This window comes from Gavia stellata, chromosome 13 (genome assembly GCF_030936135.1).
Source record: "Gavia stellata isolate bGavSte3 chromosome 13, bGavSte3.hap2, whole genome shotgun sequence".
Taxonomy (NCBI): domain Eukaryota; kingdom Metazoa; phylum Chordata; class Aves; order Gaviiformes; family Gaviidae; genus Gavia; species Gavia stellata.
This window is the reverse complement of record NC_082606.1, coordinates 16,332,514-16,353,402: the sequence shown is the minus strand read 5'-3', so window position 1 is coordinate 16,353,402 and position 20,889 is coordinate 16,332,514. Positions and strand designations below refer to the sequence as shown.

Here is a 20,889-nt window from a genome sequence, read left to right as displayed (position 1 = left end):
AGCCAGACCACACTTCTCCTGCAAAGAGAGCTCACATCAAGTCATCCAAGGTCTCCAGACTAGAAACTGGAATTGTAAAGAAAGCAGACAAAATTAAAAAATAATGAAGGAAAAAATAATTACCGAGCTGTTCAAAATCACATCTTCATTTCTGGAAGGAGTTCAATGAAGGAAGATTCCTATGCTGTCCAGCTTGCTTCATTTATCCTTTCTTCACAGGCAGTTCTGTGTCTCCATTGCATAAATTGCAGTCTCCCCATGCCACGTCTCCTTTGGTGTGGGTATATTCCCAGTGCTGCTCACAGTATTGCAGGCGGGTCAAAGAGGTCCTCTTTCGCTCTCTGGTTTTCTTCTGTTGCTTGGGATACCTCTCTCAAATACATCCCAAATCAGGAGGGGCACTGAGCACGTTTGGGACCTCGGCCATAGTCAGTGCTGGTGAAAAATCGCTCACATCCGTGGTGTTACAGCAGGGACGACTCTGGCCCCTGCTTTCAGTGTTTCCTTGTGGATCATTAGCATACATTATGAGAAACACAGATGATTAAAACTGACCTCCAGGACATATCACTTTCAATTTCTTTCCAACTGGAAACTCTTTTAGCAATAGCTCCTTTCTTTCTCATGCTCTTAGGGCAGGTTTCTATGCAGGCTTTTATTTTAAATCCCACACCAGTGTTTCTACCCCCAGTCATTAATCTCTGATGATGTTCCTTGTCAAATACTTGCTGAAAATCTCAGTGTACTATATCCACTGAATTTCCTTTATATATAGTGACAGTTAGATCCTCGGGGAATGCCGACAGATTAGTAGACTGTGACCTCCCACTACTTCAAGCCACATAAGTTTGGTCTTCACAGAGCATTGCTTTTCCAGGTGTTCTCCCACAACATCCCTTAAAGTTTAAGAAGATTTCCAAGAATTTCCCAGAACAAACATTAAACTTACTGGTCTGTCTCTTGTCCCCATTATGTCCACCCACCTTCCAACTCTCATCCAACTGCCCCATTTTAGACAGGCAATTTAAAATGTCAGTGAAGAGCTTGGCAAGTCATGTGCATGCCCACAGGTCTGTATGTTACAGGATGTGCTCTCCATCTGTAGAGGATGCTCCCCTTGTCCCGTGCCCTTGAACAGCTGGCCACTGATATGGGGAGATCTTTCTCTTCATCCTCTATAAAGTTGGATGCAGTTTTGGCAGATGGAAAATGTTTAATAATCCTTCTCTCCTCTTATCGCTGATATAAGCTGGCTTTCGTTCTCTGTCGCCAGTCTAAGTTCTCCATATATCACTCTCAAGATAAGCACTTTCTCCTCCATATCCTCCGTACCAGCTCACTGTTCTCCTCAAAACTCCAAACTCCTCCTTGCTGTGAGGATAGTTTCGTTGCTCTCAGAGATACTTATGTGCAAAAGGACCTTGTTGTCTGAAATACACCCTCAGCATCCCCTATAGCTGTTGCTTTCCATCCCTTTTTTTTCTCCTGCTTTCTTCTTTCTCCCCTCTCCTTTCACTGTGATACTTCAGCAGTGCCCCATCACAGTCTCTATCTCTTGCTTAGCCAGCCTGGCATACATCAGCCCTTTCATCCCTTCTTTTATTGTCTTTATTTTTACTAGACTGAATGTTTAGGACAGCCTTCCCAACTGTATCTTAAAGGTCTGCATTAAAGCCCAGCCAGCTTTCTTTGACTCATTCTGCATTCCCTGTAAGCCTGCCTGCCGAACAGCCAGTGGTTTTGTATGGCTGCCCCTCCTGCATACCCTCCTCAGCACTTCAGCTCTGCAGGGAATATAATCACTGCATCCTAGATGCTCTTCAGTTTCAAGTGTATTTATTACAGCTGCTCAGTTTCCTTTAATCTGTCATTTCTCCTTCTCTTCCCCCCATGATTGCCTTCTTTTCACTGAACTATAAGTGCACTGAAGGAGGCTTTTACCTCTGACCCTCGCTGCCCGCTCCAGCCCCATCCCTGCACTGACTCACACTGGGTGCCTTGTGCACTGATTATCACTCGTTACCCGTATGGCTTAACGAATGCGCTGGGCCCTTTGCAAACAAGTGCGAATGCCGCAGACAGCACGCTCCCACTGGTGACCCCTCGGGACTAATTGAGGGAGAGAAGACAACACTTTCATGCACAAATTGCCTGTATCATCAGCACCGAGATGGAAATAAAGACTGAGAAACTCTCCCCGGCCTGTCTGAGAGAAGGAAACGTTAATGACAAAGAGTGCCTGTGTCTGCCAGAGTCTTGTAAAACAGCATACTTCTGGGGGGGGTGTGAATTATGGTTTTATGTAGAGGACGCGTGTCCCTTCAGTGACAAGGTTGAGCGTAAAACCACAAACATCCCTTCAGAGCTGGAGCTGACACAGCCGGAGAAGCCCCAGTTGATAGGAAAGACATCAACATGCCTTCCTGTATGCTAAGCTGTGTGAGCACGCACACCCCCCGAGGTTTAATTGAAGTATTAATGTATTAAAGCACCGACACAAACAAACAGGGACCGCTTTCTTAAGCTACAAAATCCTTGAGTACATTGTAATTACCTGGGCTTGTTAAATCTCTTAACAAGCAATAGATAGCATGTATCTGACGCCCCTGTGCTTTGGCTCAGTGGGAAAGACAGGCAAGTGCTCAAATATGAAATGAGTTCAGTTCTTAGGTGAACCCTTAAGAAATATCATTTCATTCCCTGTCACAGGGAGCTTCTGCCCAGGGCAGACACAGCTGAGACCAGTGCCAGGGTCACAGGTTTCTCTGGTCACAGTTTTCATACTTCCCCTGGGGTCCTGTTCCCTGTCTGGGCACGCACTCCCATGTGCTTCTCCAGGAACTACAAGAGCCTGGGGAAGGCAACACGCTTGCCTCAGTTTCCCTTCCTGAAAACGGCCTCCAAACTATAGCCTTACCCATGGCAAGTCGGATTCATTACTGATTGCAAAAGTGCTCTAAAACCCTTCAAATAGGACAGATACAGAAAAAGGGAAGCAACACAGCAGGACAAAACACTGTGTAGACAGCATTTCTCAGCAGAGAATAGTGAGCTTTACAGACTAACCGTAGATTCACAGGAGTCCCTTCTCCTGTGCAATCCCGTTCTCTCAACTCACTACACAATGATTTCACAGGAGCAATCTCACCCCTCAGCCTCCAGTGGAAGGGGGTGAGCGGAAAGGCATTTCCCTGTGCTTACCCAGGGTGTTTATTTGGGGACCAAACCTGGAACCTGTTGGACTAGAGACTGTACAAATCTCCCTGAGGATACGCCTGATCTGGTTAGAGAAGAGGAAAGAGATGCCACGTGCTCGCTCCATGATCAGGCAGCTCCTAGGCTGCATCTGGTGGTTTCCAAGAAAAGGTGGGAAGGGCAGGCACTGGGAGCATGGTGGGGAAAGCACTTTGTCAGACACACAGGGATGGTTTACCTTTTCAAATGTCGGGCTTCTTTCCTTGCGATGCCTCATCTTTTGGTTATTCTGGGGAGGAAATACCTAAAAACCGAACCAGGTAACTGAGGAGTGTCTCAGCACCCCTGAATGCGGAATGGGCAGGCAGTGCCTTAATTTTATCCCAAATTCCAGCTTACACTCACAACAATACCACCAATCCAGGCACTCCTGTGCAGTCCAACTGGCTATCCAACAACCGATTTAACTTTCCCCAGCACATCACCACACACAACAGCAGCTTTCAGAGAGCAGGCAGAGAAGCTCCCTTAAACACCGCTTCCACCCAAGTCCACCATGGGCACTTGTAGCTCTGCAGCTATTCCTAGATCCCAACTGGAGTCTTCTTTTCATCTTTGCTCTGCCTCCTATTCTAGTGCTGAACCTCAGGCCTGCAGCCTCGGAGCTTCCTCCAAACGCTGCCTTCATCCATTTTTAAAGGCGACCTTCCATCTTGAAAGGAAGCTAGCAAGCCTCACTGTCTTCATTTGCCCTCTCCTTTTTAACCTGCTCCTTGTTATGAATTAGAAAGGGGCCTGAGAGGTTTCTCTATTAAAAAATAAAATCTTTAGAAACAGCACGTTTCCAAATCATTTCTCTCCCAGTTTTTGCAGCAGCCTTCTTGGGTGTCGTGGCGCTTGCTCGCTGCAAACTATCAGCTGCCAACTCCGATGGTGAAACCCACTTGGGTGTTTGGATTCCTCCCATCCCCACGGATGCCTGCCATCCCCATCCCACCACTGGCTTCCCCCTCCCTTGGGCTGAGGCTGCTGTTTGGCAAAGCAGTGTCCTGAAATGTTCTGGGTGATAAATAACCTTTGAGGCAACAGGGGTGGAAGTGGAGTTATTTTTAACTTAGAACATACTAGACACCCGGGTTAGACAATGGCCTCATAAGCTCTTGTGCTGGCACAAGAGAAGAGCAGGAAATAAATGAAGTTCTCTTTATCTCACCTTACTGCCAAAGCTGCATCTTACAAGCCCTGGGGCTGTAGAGCAATGGAAAGGGAAGGTGTCTCCAGCCCTTAGCAATAATAATATTACTCTTGCCAATGAATTGGTCACAGTAATTAAAAAGGCAATAACAAAGTAACATGATAGTTTCCTGCTGTTGTGGTCAACATTCTGCTATTTAATCAGGACAGGCAGGACCTGAAATAAGACAGAAAGCTATGATTTTATAAAATGAAAGCTCAACTTCCAGCCCTTCTCTTAGATTACAGAATCAAACCAAAAAAACACAAAGAAAAAAACAACCAACGAACCAACCTTTCTTCCACTAGTGCTTTACTTTTTTGGCTATGAGTTCTGGTGCTATTCAGACTGGTTATGTTGAATATTTCTTTTTGCCAAGAGGTCTGGACACCACAAACCAGTGCCATGCAGCCACGCTCTGGATTGGCATCAGCCTCCATCCCAGAAACCATAGACACTTTCTGTGCTATGGACATTTGGCTGCTAGGAGCGAGGCTGACACCCACATATTCATTTCATGCTGACCACCAAGTGACCACAAATGAGCAGGAGCCCTTATTCACAGCTGGCTTGTGCCACACCGAGCCTGGAAGTGCCTGGCTCAGTCAGAAAGCAGCCAGCTGCTCTTTCCAAACCATTAAAATACATTTTTCCCTGTGGTGGTTTGCCAGACCCAGTGTTAACCCTTCAACCCTGCTCGCCTCCAGAGCATACCTAGGACTCTTCATTCTCCATCCAAGCGAACGTGCCCATGCTGTTCCTGGCAGCCCCGCTGTGCTCTCACACTCTCACTGGGACATACCCTTTACTTCTCTAATGGCCAACCATCAAGCTGCACAACAAGGGAAGCAGCTGATTAGGTTCTTGCTACTATTATCTACTGAAAGTTAGAGAGTACTTCAGATTTTTAGGAGAAAAGAGGGCTTCTCAAAGCAAAGGCAGGATTGTGAGGAGAAGTAGCTACCAGGTCAAGATTAGTACAATAAATAATGGAAGGTTCCTTGCCTCACACCCTCAGCCTTTCCTTAGTTCTGATGCTTGGTTTTATCTTTGGGCTATGAATGATTCATGGAGCCTTAAAATATATATAATCTATATCTCCTTGAACAAAGAGTCTTTATTCAGGGTGTTGTGAGGGAGCAGGAAGCAGCATGTGTGATGCCTGCACTTGGGCAGGGATGTCCTTTGGGAAAGGACCCTTGCGGCTCCCCGCTTCTTTGCAGACCCAGAAGCTGTTCTGAGCCTGAAGCTGAGCTCTGCGGGAGACCCCAGCTCAGCCTCTATGACACAGAGATGCGTTTGCTGCTGAGGGTCTCAAAATTTGCTTTCTTGAATCACTCCCAGGACCAGCTCAGAGCCAGGCTCTTCTCATCCATCCCAGGCAGCCAGAGTGTACAAATACCACCAGTGCACTGTGGGGGACTTAAATAATTTATACAGGCTTACAGATGAGGAAGCTGCAGCAAAAACTTACCTCCATGTCACAGCCTAATCCACTGAGGACTTTACCATCCCAACTTCCAGTTGTCTGCCTTGGGCAGTAGATCACATTTAACAATTTTGTCTCTTCCCTTGGAAATCCAACACCACCTTTCCACCATCAATATTTGATTCCTACTGTGCATACAAACACAAACATACACACAACCCTGCACCATGATCAGTGAACATTTACTTACTTCTCCAGAAAAGAACATCACTTCGGGCAATTCCAAGGATGTTATGTCAAAGTAACCTCCTGTCCAACCGAAGAGATGGCCATCCTCTGATTTCTTGTTGGGGAACCTAAGCATGAGCCTGGGTAAGTTCTGGTGAAATCTCCAAGCCTGTGAGAATCCATCCTTACTCAGAAGGGAGCACAGACAAAAGCACAGGCAAGAGAAGGAGAAGTCTCAGACAGGGCAGGCTTGGCAGCAAAGTCCTCCATGGCTCACGTCCAGCAAGCTACAAGATGCCTCTCTCCGCATGCTGGCAGGTGAACAGCCCAGGTAGCTGGCAAACCTGAGCTTCGCAGTGTCATAAACTAATGGCACAGACATACCCCAGAAGGTTGAACCATTCCTTCAAGGGGTCACCCAAATATATTCCTGTTCAGCGCATTTGTTTTCAGTAGTCCTTTCAGGATCAAAGAGCCAGGTTTCAGTCTATGCTGTATCTGCAGCTCATGATCACCACATTTCCTTGCTCTTTGGAGTCTTAGAGATCTTCTTCCTTAGAAGGGACATTGTCAATCCTTACCCATTTGGGTGTACCTGACGATATCTTTTATGGTCAGGAGTCTTCTTTATTTCCTAAGGGTGATTCTGGTTTTTTGGTGAGAGATATTCTCCTTCCCTTGTAAAACTGCTATTGATATCAATCTGTGCATTTTCTTTGAGGCTCAAGCCAGCACCACTGAATCCAGGGAAGGAAATTTGGCACAATATTAGAAGCTTCACACATTACAGTCATGCAGAGGAGCTTAAGGACCTACACAGAACAGGACCCAACTCCCAGGAGTCCGCTCTGAGTTTAACAGGATTAAACTGAACTTTCAGTCTAATCACAGGACAGTATTTTCATCCAAGATGCACCGTCAGGGACTTTGGTGCCTTCTTCTGAAGCTGTGGCTACAGATCTTCTCTTGGGATTGAGTGCTAAGTGTTTCATATGGCTGCAAAAGAGGCAATCCACCCAAAATGCATGCTCTGCTGGCACCAGACAGGAAGGTTAAGGCACACCAGAGCCTTTTTTGCTTATTGTCGATGAAAATGAGAGACTGGCACTACCATCAAGTAGCCACCCTTACAGTTCTGTGCTCCCGAGCTTTCTAAAGGAATGAACAGCCATGCCGAACACCTCCCACAGCTCTGCCATACCTGCTGGCACAACGGCTGCATCCCCCAGCCGCCAGCCCTGACCTGGGCTGTCAAACAGGAGCAGCGGTGGGGGTTAACCCCAGTCTCCAGCAGCACTTGGCTCTTCTGGTTTTTGGCTCTCACACAGTGCCAGATCTGCAGCATTTCCAGCCAGAAGAGCCCCTGCTAGTTCCTGAGCAGGGACTGACAGTTTCTCACTGATACTGTCTAATGCAGTCAGTTATCCTTTATGCATTTAGAGCAGATCCATCAAAATAATTCCTGCTAGAGGTCTGATTTCAGCATATTACACACAATAGCTCCCTGGAAGGAGAAAAATGACACTTACCTGTCTTTAGGCGAGTCCTTTCTCAGGCGCCTGCAATGTCTGTGCACTGTAAAATGTGATGGCTTTGGGGGACGTGTACCTCTGGAGTTGTTCTAGCAGCGCTGAGCGTATGACTGGAGCTTAAACACTCTTAAACTTGCAACCTCCTCTGGCACCATTTGATGAACAAATGTGTCTCAGGAAACACAAAGCAAACCTGCAGCCACCTTCAACAGTCTACAGGGGACTGGACCAGGTACTACCAAGCAAGGAGTGACTGCACAGCTGCTCCTGTTGTCCCCGAATACTGCTTGGCACTGATGCAGCAAAACCAAAATGCTCTGTTGATCCAGAATCTCTCTAAAATTACCAGGCAACAAGACCTCATGGGAAATCTGAACAGAGGTACAAACTCTTTGGCCTGGCAAGACGAGCTCACATGGGTGGTGTTTGAAATGTGCATACTGCCTTATCATGATGCCATCTTACATGCCTGTTATTGGCACCAGGGACTGAATCCCCGCGGGACCAGGCCCTAGACACGTGCAGAACATCAACTTGCAAGCCATGAGCTCCTTCTCTCTTGTATCAGATGTTGCAATACACTCCACCACCTCACCAGTCTAGTCCACAGACTGCAAATATCCCTCCCTCCCTCCCTTTCCCAATTATCTTAATAAACAGCCTAGACACATCTCTGACTCACTTAAGATAATGATGACCTGGCCATGATTAGCTTATTCAGACATCCTGGCAGTTTACCGAGCCTAATGTGACTCCAGTCTGGCTCTTTCTGACTTCTCATGAAATAGGCTGACCTCCAGCAGCGACTGTGCTGCGATCAGCGGAAGGAGACCCACGTACAGATCAGACACAGGCTGCTCCCAAAATTCAGGCTGGAGCCATGAAGGCTACTTGTACTGAAAACAAGCTCTTAACTATTCCAAAGGCCTGGGGAACAGCAGTTTTTCTTGCCTGCAGACAGACCTGGTGGGGTGGTACCAGTCCCAAGACACGAAACAGAAACATGGGGTTAAGGACAACCCCAAATACCAGATTACTGAAGAGCATCTCTGCTTATTACATTTCTGGCTGCCTGTCTAAAACATTCACTCACCCAACCTGAGAGCAAAAGCAGCACCAGTCAGCCCGTCACACAACATGAATATTTGAAGCAAACCCTCAGAGGGTAAGGCCAAGTAGTCTGAAATCATAGGCACATCCTTACAAAAAGTCAACTCATCTGCAGGAATTGGGCACAGGTCACAAATGACTCACTAACAGCAGAGCAAATCATTTTAACCAGTGCTTGGAATGAATTCCTCCGCTTTGTAGAGAACAACCAAAATTTATTCCTCCTGATTAGTCAGCAGTTACACTCACAAGTTCAAATTTAATAACAAAGTTCAAATATAATTGTCGTGTACTTGCACTCTGCTTTACTGCTGGAGAGACCACCATCTTCACGTAGTGAAGGAATCATCCCACATTTATTCACCGGGGCTGGGAGTGTGGGTTGGGATTTATTCTAGCTCTTGACAAACTCAAAGACTGAACACCTCAAAAGCGCTGTCTGGCAAAAGCTCAGTTAACACTGTCTTTTTGCAGAAGCTCGGTTAACACAGTCTTTTGAATTTCTATACTGATTTTAGTAAGACACTTACCACTTCTCTGGAAACCAATTACCAAATCCCAATAAGGAAGATGGAAAAACAACCCCCAAAACTCCGATGGTGCATCCAAGGAGGTGAAATTCGGAACTGAAGAACAACACCAGGAGCTGACACAATCAAACTGAGCTCCCAGCAGAAGCAGAGGCGTATTGGATCTGCATCCCTAAGCCATCTGTGTATTCCCCACATGTCAGTTTACAAGAAGCACGAAGCCACGTTGGACAAATTAACTTATTTTTACTATTGGGTTTCCTATGGTTTTTTTTAGGGGTCAAGGCAAAGCAGTATCTATGTGATCCCCCATGGTCTGTACCTGGGGTAGGATGCCCTACAGCCTGCAGTGCACCCCCGTGGCACAACAAGCTCAGGCCACCAGAGATGTGGAGCCCGCAGCTGATGCTCTGTGGCATCAGACCACAGGCTGGCACCACCAAAGAGCCTGCCTGTCATGAGGGGAGTGTGGGGAGGACATCAGAGAAACCACAAAAGATACAGGCAAAGCAAAATGTACCACAACAGCAGAGAAAGATACATCACTTTGCCAGGTAAAGCACCTTTTCCAGCTCTGTGTGTGCTGGTCTCCCTTCACACTCTTTCCCCTTCAAAGCAGCTGTACACACTTCCCTGCAGCTTGTTAAACTTTTCTGTCAATTGGTCAGGATCTGCAGGCACTGGTAAATAGTTAATAAGGCCTCTTTGACTCATTGCATAAACCACACCAGAACTGCTTCAAAACATTAGGCAAAAATGAAGTCACCCGGCATTGATTTCTTGCATGCTCTCTTCCTGCTGCTCCTCCAAACCTGTGGTTTTTAGCTTTATTGCTATATCTAGGCCTCTTTATCCTCTGCTAATGCCAGGGCTTAACCCCAAGGATCTGCAGCTTGTTCTGGGTACAAATCGGAGCAGAGCAGTGATGCTCTGCTGCAGTTTGCTGAAGCAGCAGAAGCACCTTCCTCTGAGTGTCCACAGCTCCTGGGACCTCTGCCCCACCACCCCGGTCACAGACACATGCTGGAAAGGCCAAAGACGTGGTGGTAGAGAAAAGTAGCCCTTTCGAAGAAGCTCCAGCCTCTTGAGAAAGAAGGGCTGACTCCTTAAAAGTCTAAATAAACAAAAGAGCAGCAAAAACATCAGGACTCATCCTGTGCAACTTGGATAAGCAGCTATAGAGACTCAGTATACCCCAATCATGACTTATAGCATCGCACACATCAAACACTTGCCTGCGGCAAGTCCAATCCTAAGGTCCCATCAGGCCACGTGTTTCTTCCATCATGCAGAGAGGTATTGTGCCAGAATCACACCGTGCCCATCACACTCGCTCCAGGCATGAACTAAAAGAAAAGTGACTCCATCTTTTTAGAGTGAAAACACAAGGAAACAAAACTTTGCTTCTCTGTTTGTTCACATGCGTAATCTACAAGAACTGAGAAGTCAGGGTTGTGATTTTTAGGACGATCTGATACGCACCACTGCCTGCACCCTACCAAACCAGTACCCCAAGCTCCTTCAGTAATAAGCTCTGTAAATAGCTCAAGAGCCATTTGAAACCAGTGTGGGAAGGGAGAGCAAGACAACAGTATCAACTCACAGTCCAGCTGTCTCGAAGAGCACAAAGCCTTCACAGGGGTACATCAGGCAACACATGCAGCCAAGAAGCAAGCACAAGTAGAAACAAGTGCCCAACCCCTCTGCAGTACATGTTAGAGTAACAGGCATAGTTAAGCTAGCTCCATGGGAACTGGCAGCATCAAAATCATCTTAGGAACTCGTACGTAAGGAATCAGTTGCCCTGAAATATAAAGCAAAGTGAACTAAGGCTGACCATACCAGCAACCTAAGTAATTGGCTAATCAACCCCCTGTTTGCAAAGTTTCTGGGCTGTGAAACCTGATAACAGACCCTGGAGTAGTGGGGAGGAAAAGGCAGATCTTCCAACACCCATGTTTGTTTCCCACACCTCAGAAAGGAAAGTGAAATAGAGATGAAATCCAATGCAGCTCAGCTGCCCATCCTATATGTAAGGTTATATGTCAGGAGACAACCATTTGTCTCGGGCATCACGAACATCCCTGCAAAGGTGAAGATCTCAGCCATCACCTAATCCTGTGAACCACAGCACCCAATCACTTCTAGAGGCATACTCGTTAGAAGGGAATAGCATGCAGAAATTCACTCATAGCATCATTGAAAGTCATGCCAGGAAGTTATAGGAACAGAATGATGCTGGAAAACGTGTTTCTGTTTTGTTCATCAAAACTCTCACCAGGTTTTCTAAGAGGGTTCCAGCACCATCCACCAATATCCGCTCAAACACACCCCCAGCCTCATGCCCACAGTCACCTGCAGGTTGGCACAGCAGCTTTAAGTCACATGAATGACATCTCCCATTAACGACAGTAAGACACAGCTACTAAGACACATCCTCATGAAGAGCCCCGCACACTGCAGAGTGGCTCCTCTCTTCTCCTGGAACAGCCAACTGTCCTTACATGAATTCCTGACGAGTAACCCAAGTGCAGCACTCACTTGTACCCCACCGCCTCTACATCACACACATCCTCGCTAGCTTAATAGGAGGCTAATTGTCCCTGATGAAGGGACAACAGTCCAACACCCAACAGGAGAGCGATTTGCACAGGCAAGCAAGGAGACCTGCAGCAACAGAATGTTCTGAAACAACAGCACTGCAGCCAGAACAATCTTTTAGTGTCAAGCTCCCTGAGAGATAAGGCTCCTAATAAAGCTCCTTCCACTAAGTGTAGAAACTTGTCTTGGCACCATCTCCCGGCAGTACCGCCTTGTCCCTGAGAATATGACCGTTCTGAGCTACAAAAAACAACAGGTTGTTAACTGAGATCATCAGCAGCTAAGCTCTCAGGCAAGAAAACATCTTTGTGCCTGACGAGAGTGACAGAAGCAAGAGCAGCTGAGCAATGTTCACATCGCAACTGTAAATCCCACCCTCCACACCCCCCGAAGAAGCAAACAAACCAGGCTCCCCACACACGGACCATCTCATGAAGAAGTAGACTAAAGGATGTGTTATTCTGAACGTTTATTTATTTTGTCTTCAAAGAAGAGACCTGATGCAGCTGTTTCGTTAGAAAATAAAGTGTTTATTAAGAAACTAGACATTGAACACCCCTATAGTCTCTGTGAAAAGGGACCGTCCCATTTCCCATTAGCACAGGATGATAGTTATGGCAAGATAAGAATGCTCAAAGATGGAGGAGTCTCATTGACAGAAAATGAGGTAATGATTTACAATAATTAAAAATAAAATAAAATTTAAAAAAAAAACATCCTTAGACTTGCTACTTAAAGCCACCAATTGCAAACGGCCATGACTGGCTTTCGTTTTCAGCAGTGAGGAACCAGAGACTTTAATTGGTGTTAAACAAATTGAGACATCGATCACAGTGGGGAGAACTGCTTTAAATTATGCTGTACGGTCCAGAGGATTTCTTCTAAGCAGAGATGGACCTGAGCTGTAAAATTCAACCCTTCCTCTGCTAGGGTGTTTGGATATAGGCTTCTGGTCCAGGCCCACGGATGTATCTCTATGACTGATACATACAGTTGAGAGCAGAGTCCCCTGAACAGTGCTAGGGAGAGGAGACAGTTCAGACGGACAAGACATCCCCAGGTCAGGTGGGTGACTTCCAGGAGATGGGGAAATTCAGTTCAGACAAGCACCCAGTGATTCACACGCTTGGTGAAGTTCCTCCTCACTCTGTGAATCTGCAGAATTGCGGTGTCAATAACACGGCCGCAGGTCCTCTCTGGCGATGCACCTCTTGCATTTCCAGCTCCGATGCGGGCAGGAAATATTGTTGGGAGTTTTGGTCATGGTTTCTGAAGCCATCCAACCCGAGCCAGGCCTCGTCATCCTAACGCAGATGCCCCCCTAAGGCATGTCCATTAACTTAAAGCAATCTGCTACCGTTTCTCCTGTACTCTTCTATTGCACTTTACCTTTTTATGTGAATGAACCAGGAGAAGAAGCAAGAGAATGGAATATTCCCAGGGACATCCCCATGGGAAAGCTGATAATAAAATCTCCTGGCAATCTCCAGGGTGGTTCATGCAGGTCATCTGTAAAGACAGGGTGAAGCAGAACATCCCATTCTGAGGCTTCTGCCCAGTTCTGGCGAAGGGGGACCGTGACTCTTTCCAGTGGCAGCGACCCTTCAGGACTGGTGATTTAGAGGCATCCCTGATGTGATAAAGTTGTCTTGGGCCACCAAGAAGGCAAGCAAAGCTGAGTGGCTGGTGAGCAAGCTCCTGGTTCAATACTCCTCTCAGAAAAGGATCTGGCCACACCTGAAGCTTTTGGAAGGTTTTTTTTCCTCTAGAGAAAATCTGCCTTGCTTATAGGTTATCACTGATATGTGTGAGCAAATCTGTATTTCCCATACACGTGACATCCAGAAAGTCCAAGAAAAGCCCTGCAAGTTGCCACGAGGGCAGCTGGCTTCTCTTGAGGACAGGATCAAAGGGTTTATTTTTCCATCTGAGAGGCTTTGGATGAAGTAAGACAAAAGTGGGATGGGAGAGGGGGAGAGAATATGAGTATTGGCCAGGGAACAGGATCAATATTCCTGTTTATGCCAGAGAAAAAGCAATAGAATACTTATTTTTCCTCTCCTTCAGTCAGTCAGCCTGGAGCTGATGGTTCTGGGTACGTGACTGGGTTACAATCAATCTCTAGATGCGTGGGAATACAGGGGAGAGCTAAAGGGGGCTGGAAAAGGCCCAGCAACTGGGACCTGCGTGTGTCTGATATGCGTTTCCACTTTGCTTACTGCCCTAGTCCTGGCAAGGACACAGACCCTCCTGCGCTATGGATTCTCCATCCACGCGGGAAGTCCAGGCAACTCCTCAGATAAAGCTCATCATTCAAGCAGCAGGGAGAGACCACAGTACGACAACGATATAGTCAGATCCAACAAGCCGCTCTAACACACACAGACAGACAGACAAACAAAAAAAGCCTCCTAGAATATGTGCACTTCAAAGATAACCACATTCTCTTCCTGTCAGAGAAGTAAGATTTTTTTTTTCTTTCCATTATTATTCCTTCCAACATTATTTTCTGTGCAAGAACTGGGAGCGGGGCTGCCTTTATTCTTACCAAAAGTCTTCATTCTGCTTTAGTTTCTTCCAGGCTCCCTGCCTCGGCTCGTTCTGGGAGACCTCCCATGGCGGTGCCACATAAGAGGTGATGGCGGCATTCACTGGGTGTTGCGAAGACACAAGCTTACAAGGAAAACTCCAAGCAGGGAGGACATGACTAAAGATGTCAGTTTGGTTGGCTTGGTTGGTTTTGTTTTCTGTTTTATTTTAAAGCAAAAGTACAATTATTTACTGTGTTATTAGGATGACTCCTTTCAATTGGGTTTTAATTCTCTTTATTTGCTCTCATTGTTGCTGTTGTGCCTTGCAGGAATATTTAACGAACACAGCGACCATTGGAGGAAAAGAACAACCCTGTTATCTGGTGACAGAAAACCACAGTTTCAGTTGGCTTTAACGTGTGTACAGGCAGGGCTGTAGAGTCCTATTAGGAGGAGACCTCAATCCATACAGACCACGCTTACTGCTTCCCACCATTTTGAGGGCACAGCCTATAAACTTGACATCAGAACAGGGACTTTTAAGGAGTTTTTAAAAGCCATGACGTCCTTTGCTGAAATAAACACTGACATCCTCAACATAAATGCCTTGGTTAAGAGGTTTGGAATGTCCAGGGAGGCTTATTGGATTCAACATAATTTCTCTGAAACCTAAAGGGGAAAAAAAAACAGAAAAAAGAAAAAAGCAAAATAAAGTAAACGAAAAAACAAAAAAGAGCAAAACTAGAAAAAAAGAGAGAGATATCGACACACATGTAATTATTAAAAAAGAACCAAATGAATAACCAGCAAACGACTGCCGTTAAACTAAAGCCAAAATGCCCTCTCTGGGCAGGGCTACCTCGCTCTGTCTTTGCATAAAGAACAGGCAATTATTTCATGTGATGCGTGCAGGCACAAGTGCTCTGAGGACAAGGGGCATGCAAGCAGTCTGGACAGAGAACCGGGAACAACTCTATTCTAGAGGTTCCCACTAATCAGGGGTGGAAAAGTCCTAATTCCTACCTAGTCCATCTTTCCCCTTGGGAGGGAGTGAGGAAAATGGAGAATCCTTCCTATGTCTACTTTTCTCTCATGATTTACTTAGTCTGGCTTAACATTTCTGAAGCCAGAGTACCATTGCAAGGCTGGGGAAACCTAAATCTCATAACGCCATAGAATTCCTTAGCCCCAGCTCATCCATCTACACCAAAACCTGCACACTGGAGGCATCTTCTCTTTACACAACCCCACCTCTTTAAAAGTAATTTGAAGGTTAAGGATTTGCCAGAAATACTGGCCAGATGAAAAGGAAAAATAAGTGGAGCAGAGAACAAAGGCAGGCTCCTTCCTTCAGTCTGAACAAACTTACTGGGCAAATATAATGTTTTCAAGGGCTGTATTAACCGTCTTTTCATAATGCCCCTGCCTTGGGATGCCCCAGCCGGGGAAACCCACTACTAGCATGTTTCTAATATAGAAATGATTAGATGTTAATTACCATTAAAGATTAACATTATTCTCTGAAGCTAAATAAAAGCAAATATTCAGGACTTGTCAGAGAATAGTTCTCTGGACTGGAGGGAGCAAACCTGTTGTGGAGCGCTGGATGTAAGCTCCAGGAGGGAATCCTTCTGCTGAGACATCCAGTCCCACAGCCCTCTCCACAAGGTCTAACTGAAGGGGGGCACATTCTGGTTCCATGGTTTAGCCTACATCAGGTTGTTCAGCCTACATTTCCCTTCTTCCTGACTTGAATCCCTGTTTTCTGTCATCTTTTGCTCTAAGTCCTGCAAGTTCTTGCAGAAAAGACCCATGCATTTGTCTTCAGGTGTCAGCTTATCATTTTTTACATTACTTTCTCAGACACCGGTTTGTAACAGTATTTCTGCAACTGAGGCCATGCCAATGAACTGGAAAAAGACATGGCAGGAATAGGCATAGGTCACTGAAGATAGCTGCTAAGACTGCAGTGAAGTTGCTCTTAGCTCTGATCAAGTATGTAGACGTAAGAGGCTTCTACGCCGGCTTACCAAATTCCCCAATGCAGATCGACCGAGTTGCCAGGACCAAGACATGCATGGCAGGATCCTGGGGATTGCTCTAGTCTGTCCCAACTTCTCATGGGCCCAAAGGGTTTTTCCAAGAAAATTACTGGAATGTCTTGGCTACACAATTGCTCTAAGGTCTGGAAAATGCTCCTGCTCCTCATACAGTCACAGGATCCTCAACAAATCAGGTAAGTTAGCCCAACGCTGGCATCACTAGAGCAGCACAGAGCCTTGTGAATTGATCTCAACAGAAAAGGTGCTTTCCACTAGGCTAGGAACAGAAAGTTTCTCACACCGAATCTACACCAGTCAGATTGGTTTTTTTCCTATTTCTTCTTTCTAGTTTAGCTTTTAGATCTATTTCTGTTTCTTCCCTGCACTATCTTATCCCATCTGCTCATCAAACACATGCCTCTTTTGATGAAACTTAGGATACAGACAAAAGCTGTTTGTTTGGTTTGGAACTGTTTAAACTTGTTTGGGGGAAACTATCTGTTATTCTCAGTGGCCCTGAAGGGCTGATCCACATGGGAGAGTAAGGCAGGCTCAGCTTCGGTTTATGTGTCATAAACAAAATTCATAGGCAAATTCCAAGTGTTGAAATATCATTAGTAGTGAGAAAGAGCTCAGCTCAAGTCTCAGAGCCAAAGCAGAGTTTAAAGTGCTGATGCTTAGAAATGTGTATGTAAACTAAGTCCATTTCTTATCAAAGTCACTGGGAAACAAATAAACATGGCATCCCTGAACATCACTATTTATCGTGTTTTGTTTTTCATAGTATAAATATATTTTATGGCCACCAAAGGATAGCTGGGAAAGTCTATGCTCAACAATACCAAGTATCTCCAAGGAGCACTCCTGTCTGCTTTATTTTCTTTGCATTTCTTAGCTCTGCTAAATTAAGGCAATTCCACTTCTGCCGGACCATATCCAACAGACCTAAAAACCCACTGGGGACACACAGCCTCAGCAAAGGGACATGTGAAAGATCAGCAAGAATTAAGGCTAGGGATGCCAAGGGCTTTGCTCTTTGTCGTCAGTGCTATGCTGTGAATCCCAGCTGCAGGGATCTCCAGTGACAGCAGGGTCTTTGCAGAATGGGACTGCGGCAAGGGTTACCCCATAACAGACATGCAGTTGCTACTGAGGGATGATAAGGAACGTGGCAAGAAGACAACTGACATTTCTGAAGCTTAAGGGCTGAACACACCTACCACTGACTTGGGAAAGCAATGCAGCATTGGTCATTTTGGCATCCTCTCCTTCTGATTTATTAAAGTCCCTGAAGAATCTGAAAAAAACCCATGCTTCTCTCCTGACTGGTTTTCTCTCCCTCCTCACTGCTGTCTCCCGTACTGTACTGCTACCTTCAACCCCATTCTCTTGTATGGAGCAGAAACCAACAAAGCTCTTGCTAGGTTTATGTCTTCGCTGTCAGATGCGAGATGGATGATGTTCACTGAGATGTCCAGGGTTAAAATGGGTGAATCTCAACAGGTTCAGAGTTGGATGCTGCTATGACAAATGTTGTCTTTCTACCATCAAAGCTATTAGCTTCTGAAAAACTAGCTTGGAAATGTCTTAAAGAATGTGGGGGGTTTGTTTTACTTTTTTTTTTCCCAAAAGAAAAAAAAAAAGACAAAGAAAAGTGTTCACCTTCTTAGAAGGAGTTGGGGAAATTTTAAAAACAATTCCTTTTGTGGAGTTTCACATTTGTCAGTGCTAGCTGGAAAATGGGAGGAAAAATACTATCTTTGATGTTGGTTGTAGATTTGGAGGGAAATTCCAATATACAAGCCTGAAAATAGTAAAGAGGTAAAAAACCCCACCTTGTAGATTCAAATCAAAAGCATGTCCAAAGACCTACGAAATTGGGAAGGGTCTGACAGGTTAAACTTTGTGCTTCTCCCTGTTCTAGTGAGACCACTTTTTAAATCAAAACCTGATACTGTCTCTAATAATAGCCATGGTATGGTAGTGGATTAAATGTATGGAGAGTGTTGGAGGATAGGGAAGGAGAAATGAGCTCAGATTTGCTGTGCAGCTCTAACAGCTTGAGATGGAGGGGGCAGATGGGACATTTCTCTAAGCAGGCTGGAAGGATGCGGCAATGAAAGGACAAGAACATTGAAGGCAACCGAACCATGCAATCAGTTTTTGTCCTCAAACCTGGCCATCCACTTAGTCCTCCAGAGCTGTCTTGCATTTCCCAACACCCCGGCTAGTGGGTCTCAGCCACTCTGCCCCAGCACATACCGAGTCCAGCCTACAGACAGTGCCCTGCAAGGAACACCCTTCCTCCACTGACTGAGAGCAAGACTAAGGAGACAAACCAGACTATTTCACCTGGCGTTCACTGTTTGCCTTCTGGTAAAACTGCAACCATTCAAATATACCACGCTTCTAGGGCTTTTGAGATCTGAGGCTGCTCCAGGTCACCTGAGAAGAGCAGCGGGGAAGATGGCACAGGGAGGCAAGGGAACGACGCAGAAACCGATGCACAACTCCTCACGGCAACCCCATCCGCCACAGCAGGAGTGGTGCAGCCCAGTTTTGAAAACCCAAGAGTGGAAACTGCTTCTAAAACAGCAGCATAAATTGCTGTGGGAATGGATGAGAAAAGCAATGGGATGCCATGTAACACCTGGCAAAAATGGGTTAAACAAAAAGAGCAAATTAGGGGCAACGAGCTGGCCAAACATAACACTGCTATCCACACAGCGCACGTTAGGCAACGGAGCTTTGATCTCTCTTCTGCATTACAGCAGAATTTATGATATAAAGGAAAAGCAATAGGAGACTCCAACGACAGTGTACATTTTATCTTTCTCTATGCACAGATATGAAGTATGAATAGCATCAAAGAAGGCATGAAAACCATCAAGCCTGGCCCACATCCAGAGTGAAAGAAACAGCCATCCGTCTAGTCAAAGCCAGGACTGATATGTCTATATCTGAGGGGAAAGCAACACAGCAATCCGGGTTTCCTGTCATGGATGGGTTCATCTGCAGGGCTATGATACAAAACCCTCTTTTTTTTCTTCCCCCCCCCCAACATATAGCAGGGCAAGATGCAACCCGGCCTGAGGCCTCACTTGCCACAACAAAGCAGGGCACAGAAGCTCAGCAGAAGCACACCATGAAGTTCTCCCTGATGCTCTCAGCTGCGGATAAGCACATCATCTCCTCTACCATCTAAGGTAACGTCAAAGAGCCTAGACCTCCTCTCATTTACACCAGCCCAACACTGTTGACCACAATGGAGAACCGCAAGAAAATTCAGCCCACAGATGAATTTCACACCGATACACAGACCTCAAGCAGATCTTCAAGTAGATAACAGCTCTTTTAAGATTCACAGAAAGGCTCCGAGAGCTACAGAAATGCTTATGATTGTTCATTTTCATGAAAACAAGGTCCTTATTCCCCTCCACAGCTGCTCACCTTGTATCTTTGTTCATTTTCCATGGTTTAACCTCAGGCATAAGAGTATCCCACTTTAGTCAACGAGACTTGACGTCACTGGAAACCTCTTGGGAATGTGCTAGATGGAGCTCTAGCTACGATTTGTGGCATCTTCACCTTCTCCACAACCCAAAATCATGGGCGGGGGATCGCAGCACTGCATGTGTTTTTGAGGGCAGGAAAGGGAAGAGATGGGCTGAGAGAAAGAGAAACAGCAGAAGCAAATGGATCCAGAAGATCCCATTTCCACACAAATTTCTCTCATGCTTAACTAGAGCAGAGGAAGGGGTAGGAGAATACCACAGGCACTCAACAGCTGAACAATGTTCCTTGAGAAAAGGGCAGCGTTCGCAGCTTTCCACACAGTGAGCTCTTTAAGACTATGTAAGATTCATTAAACCTTTGGTCAGAGGAATTCCAGTATCCATTGCATTTCTACTGTTGCTGCCGGTAATGTGGGCCGTGTCTGTATTAGCCGGGATCACAAGTTTGTTTTCTTTGGAACTCTTTCATGGATGGAGTAGTTCCAAGATACTAAATGATGTAGCCTGATAGCTCAGGCGGAGGCAGAGCTCCAAGATTCCCCACCGATCCCCCTTAGGAAAAGCCCCAAAGTAGGAAAGCACTTACCAGGGTATAAAATAAAAAATAAGAAGGAAAAAAAAAAAAAATCTATTTAAGACCAAGGACAAAATGAAAAGGCTATTTTCAGGTCTGAGATGCCCTGTGATTTGAGTCAAAGCTACCCTCCTTGTCCAGAGGCACAGCCAATGCTTCTCTCCAGACTGCACAGAGGTGCAGCTATTTAAAGCCACTCAGAGGCCCACTGCGTGATGGAAAGCAGCCAGATCAGTTGGGCCTCATCGGTTTTGTTTTTGTTAGGTTGAAGCCAGAGTATGTGAAATGACTTGTAAGAGGACCAGGGAAGGGGGAAGGACTGGGCACCCAGCAGTTTCACCCACAACACGCAGAGCTTAGTCTCTGCC

At 45.9% G+C, this 20,889-nt stretch overlaps 1 protein-coding gene across 5 annotated transcripts in view; it reads right to left on the bottom strand.

Moving 5' to 3' along the window:
* The window catches only part of NTRK3 (neurotrophic receptor tyrosine kinase 3), a 215,799-nt gene that overhangs the window by 56,240 nt on the left and 138,670 nt on the right, over positions 1–20,889 (bottom strand). The window contains exon 13 of one of the 5 annotated variants that reach the window (XM_059823724.1): positions 14,941–15,059. The exons of the other annotated variants lie outside the window; for them this stretch is intronic. Within the exon in view, the coding sequence (XP_059679707.1) occupies positions 14,941–15,059 (119 nt within the window). Of the gene's footprint in view, positions 1–14,940; positions 15,060–20,889 lie in introns of those variants that run through there. 5 annotated transcript variants of the gene reach the window in all.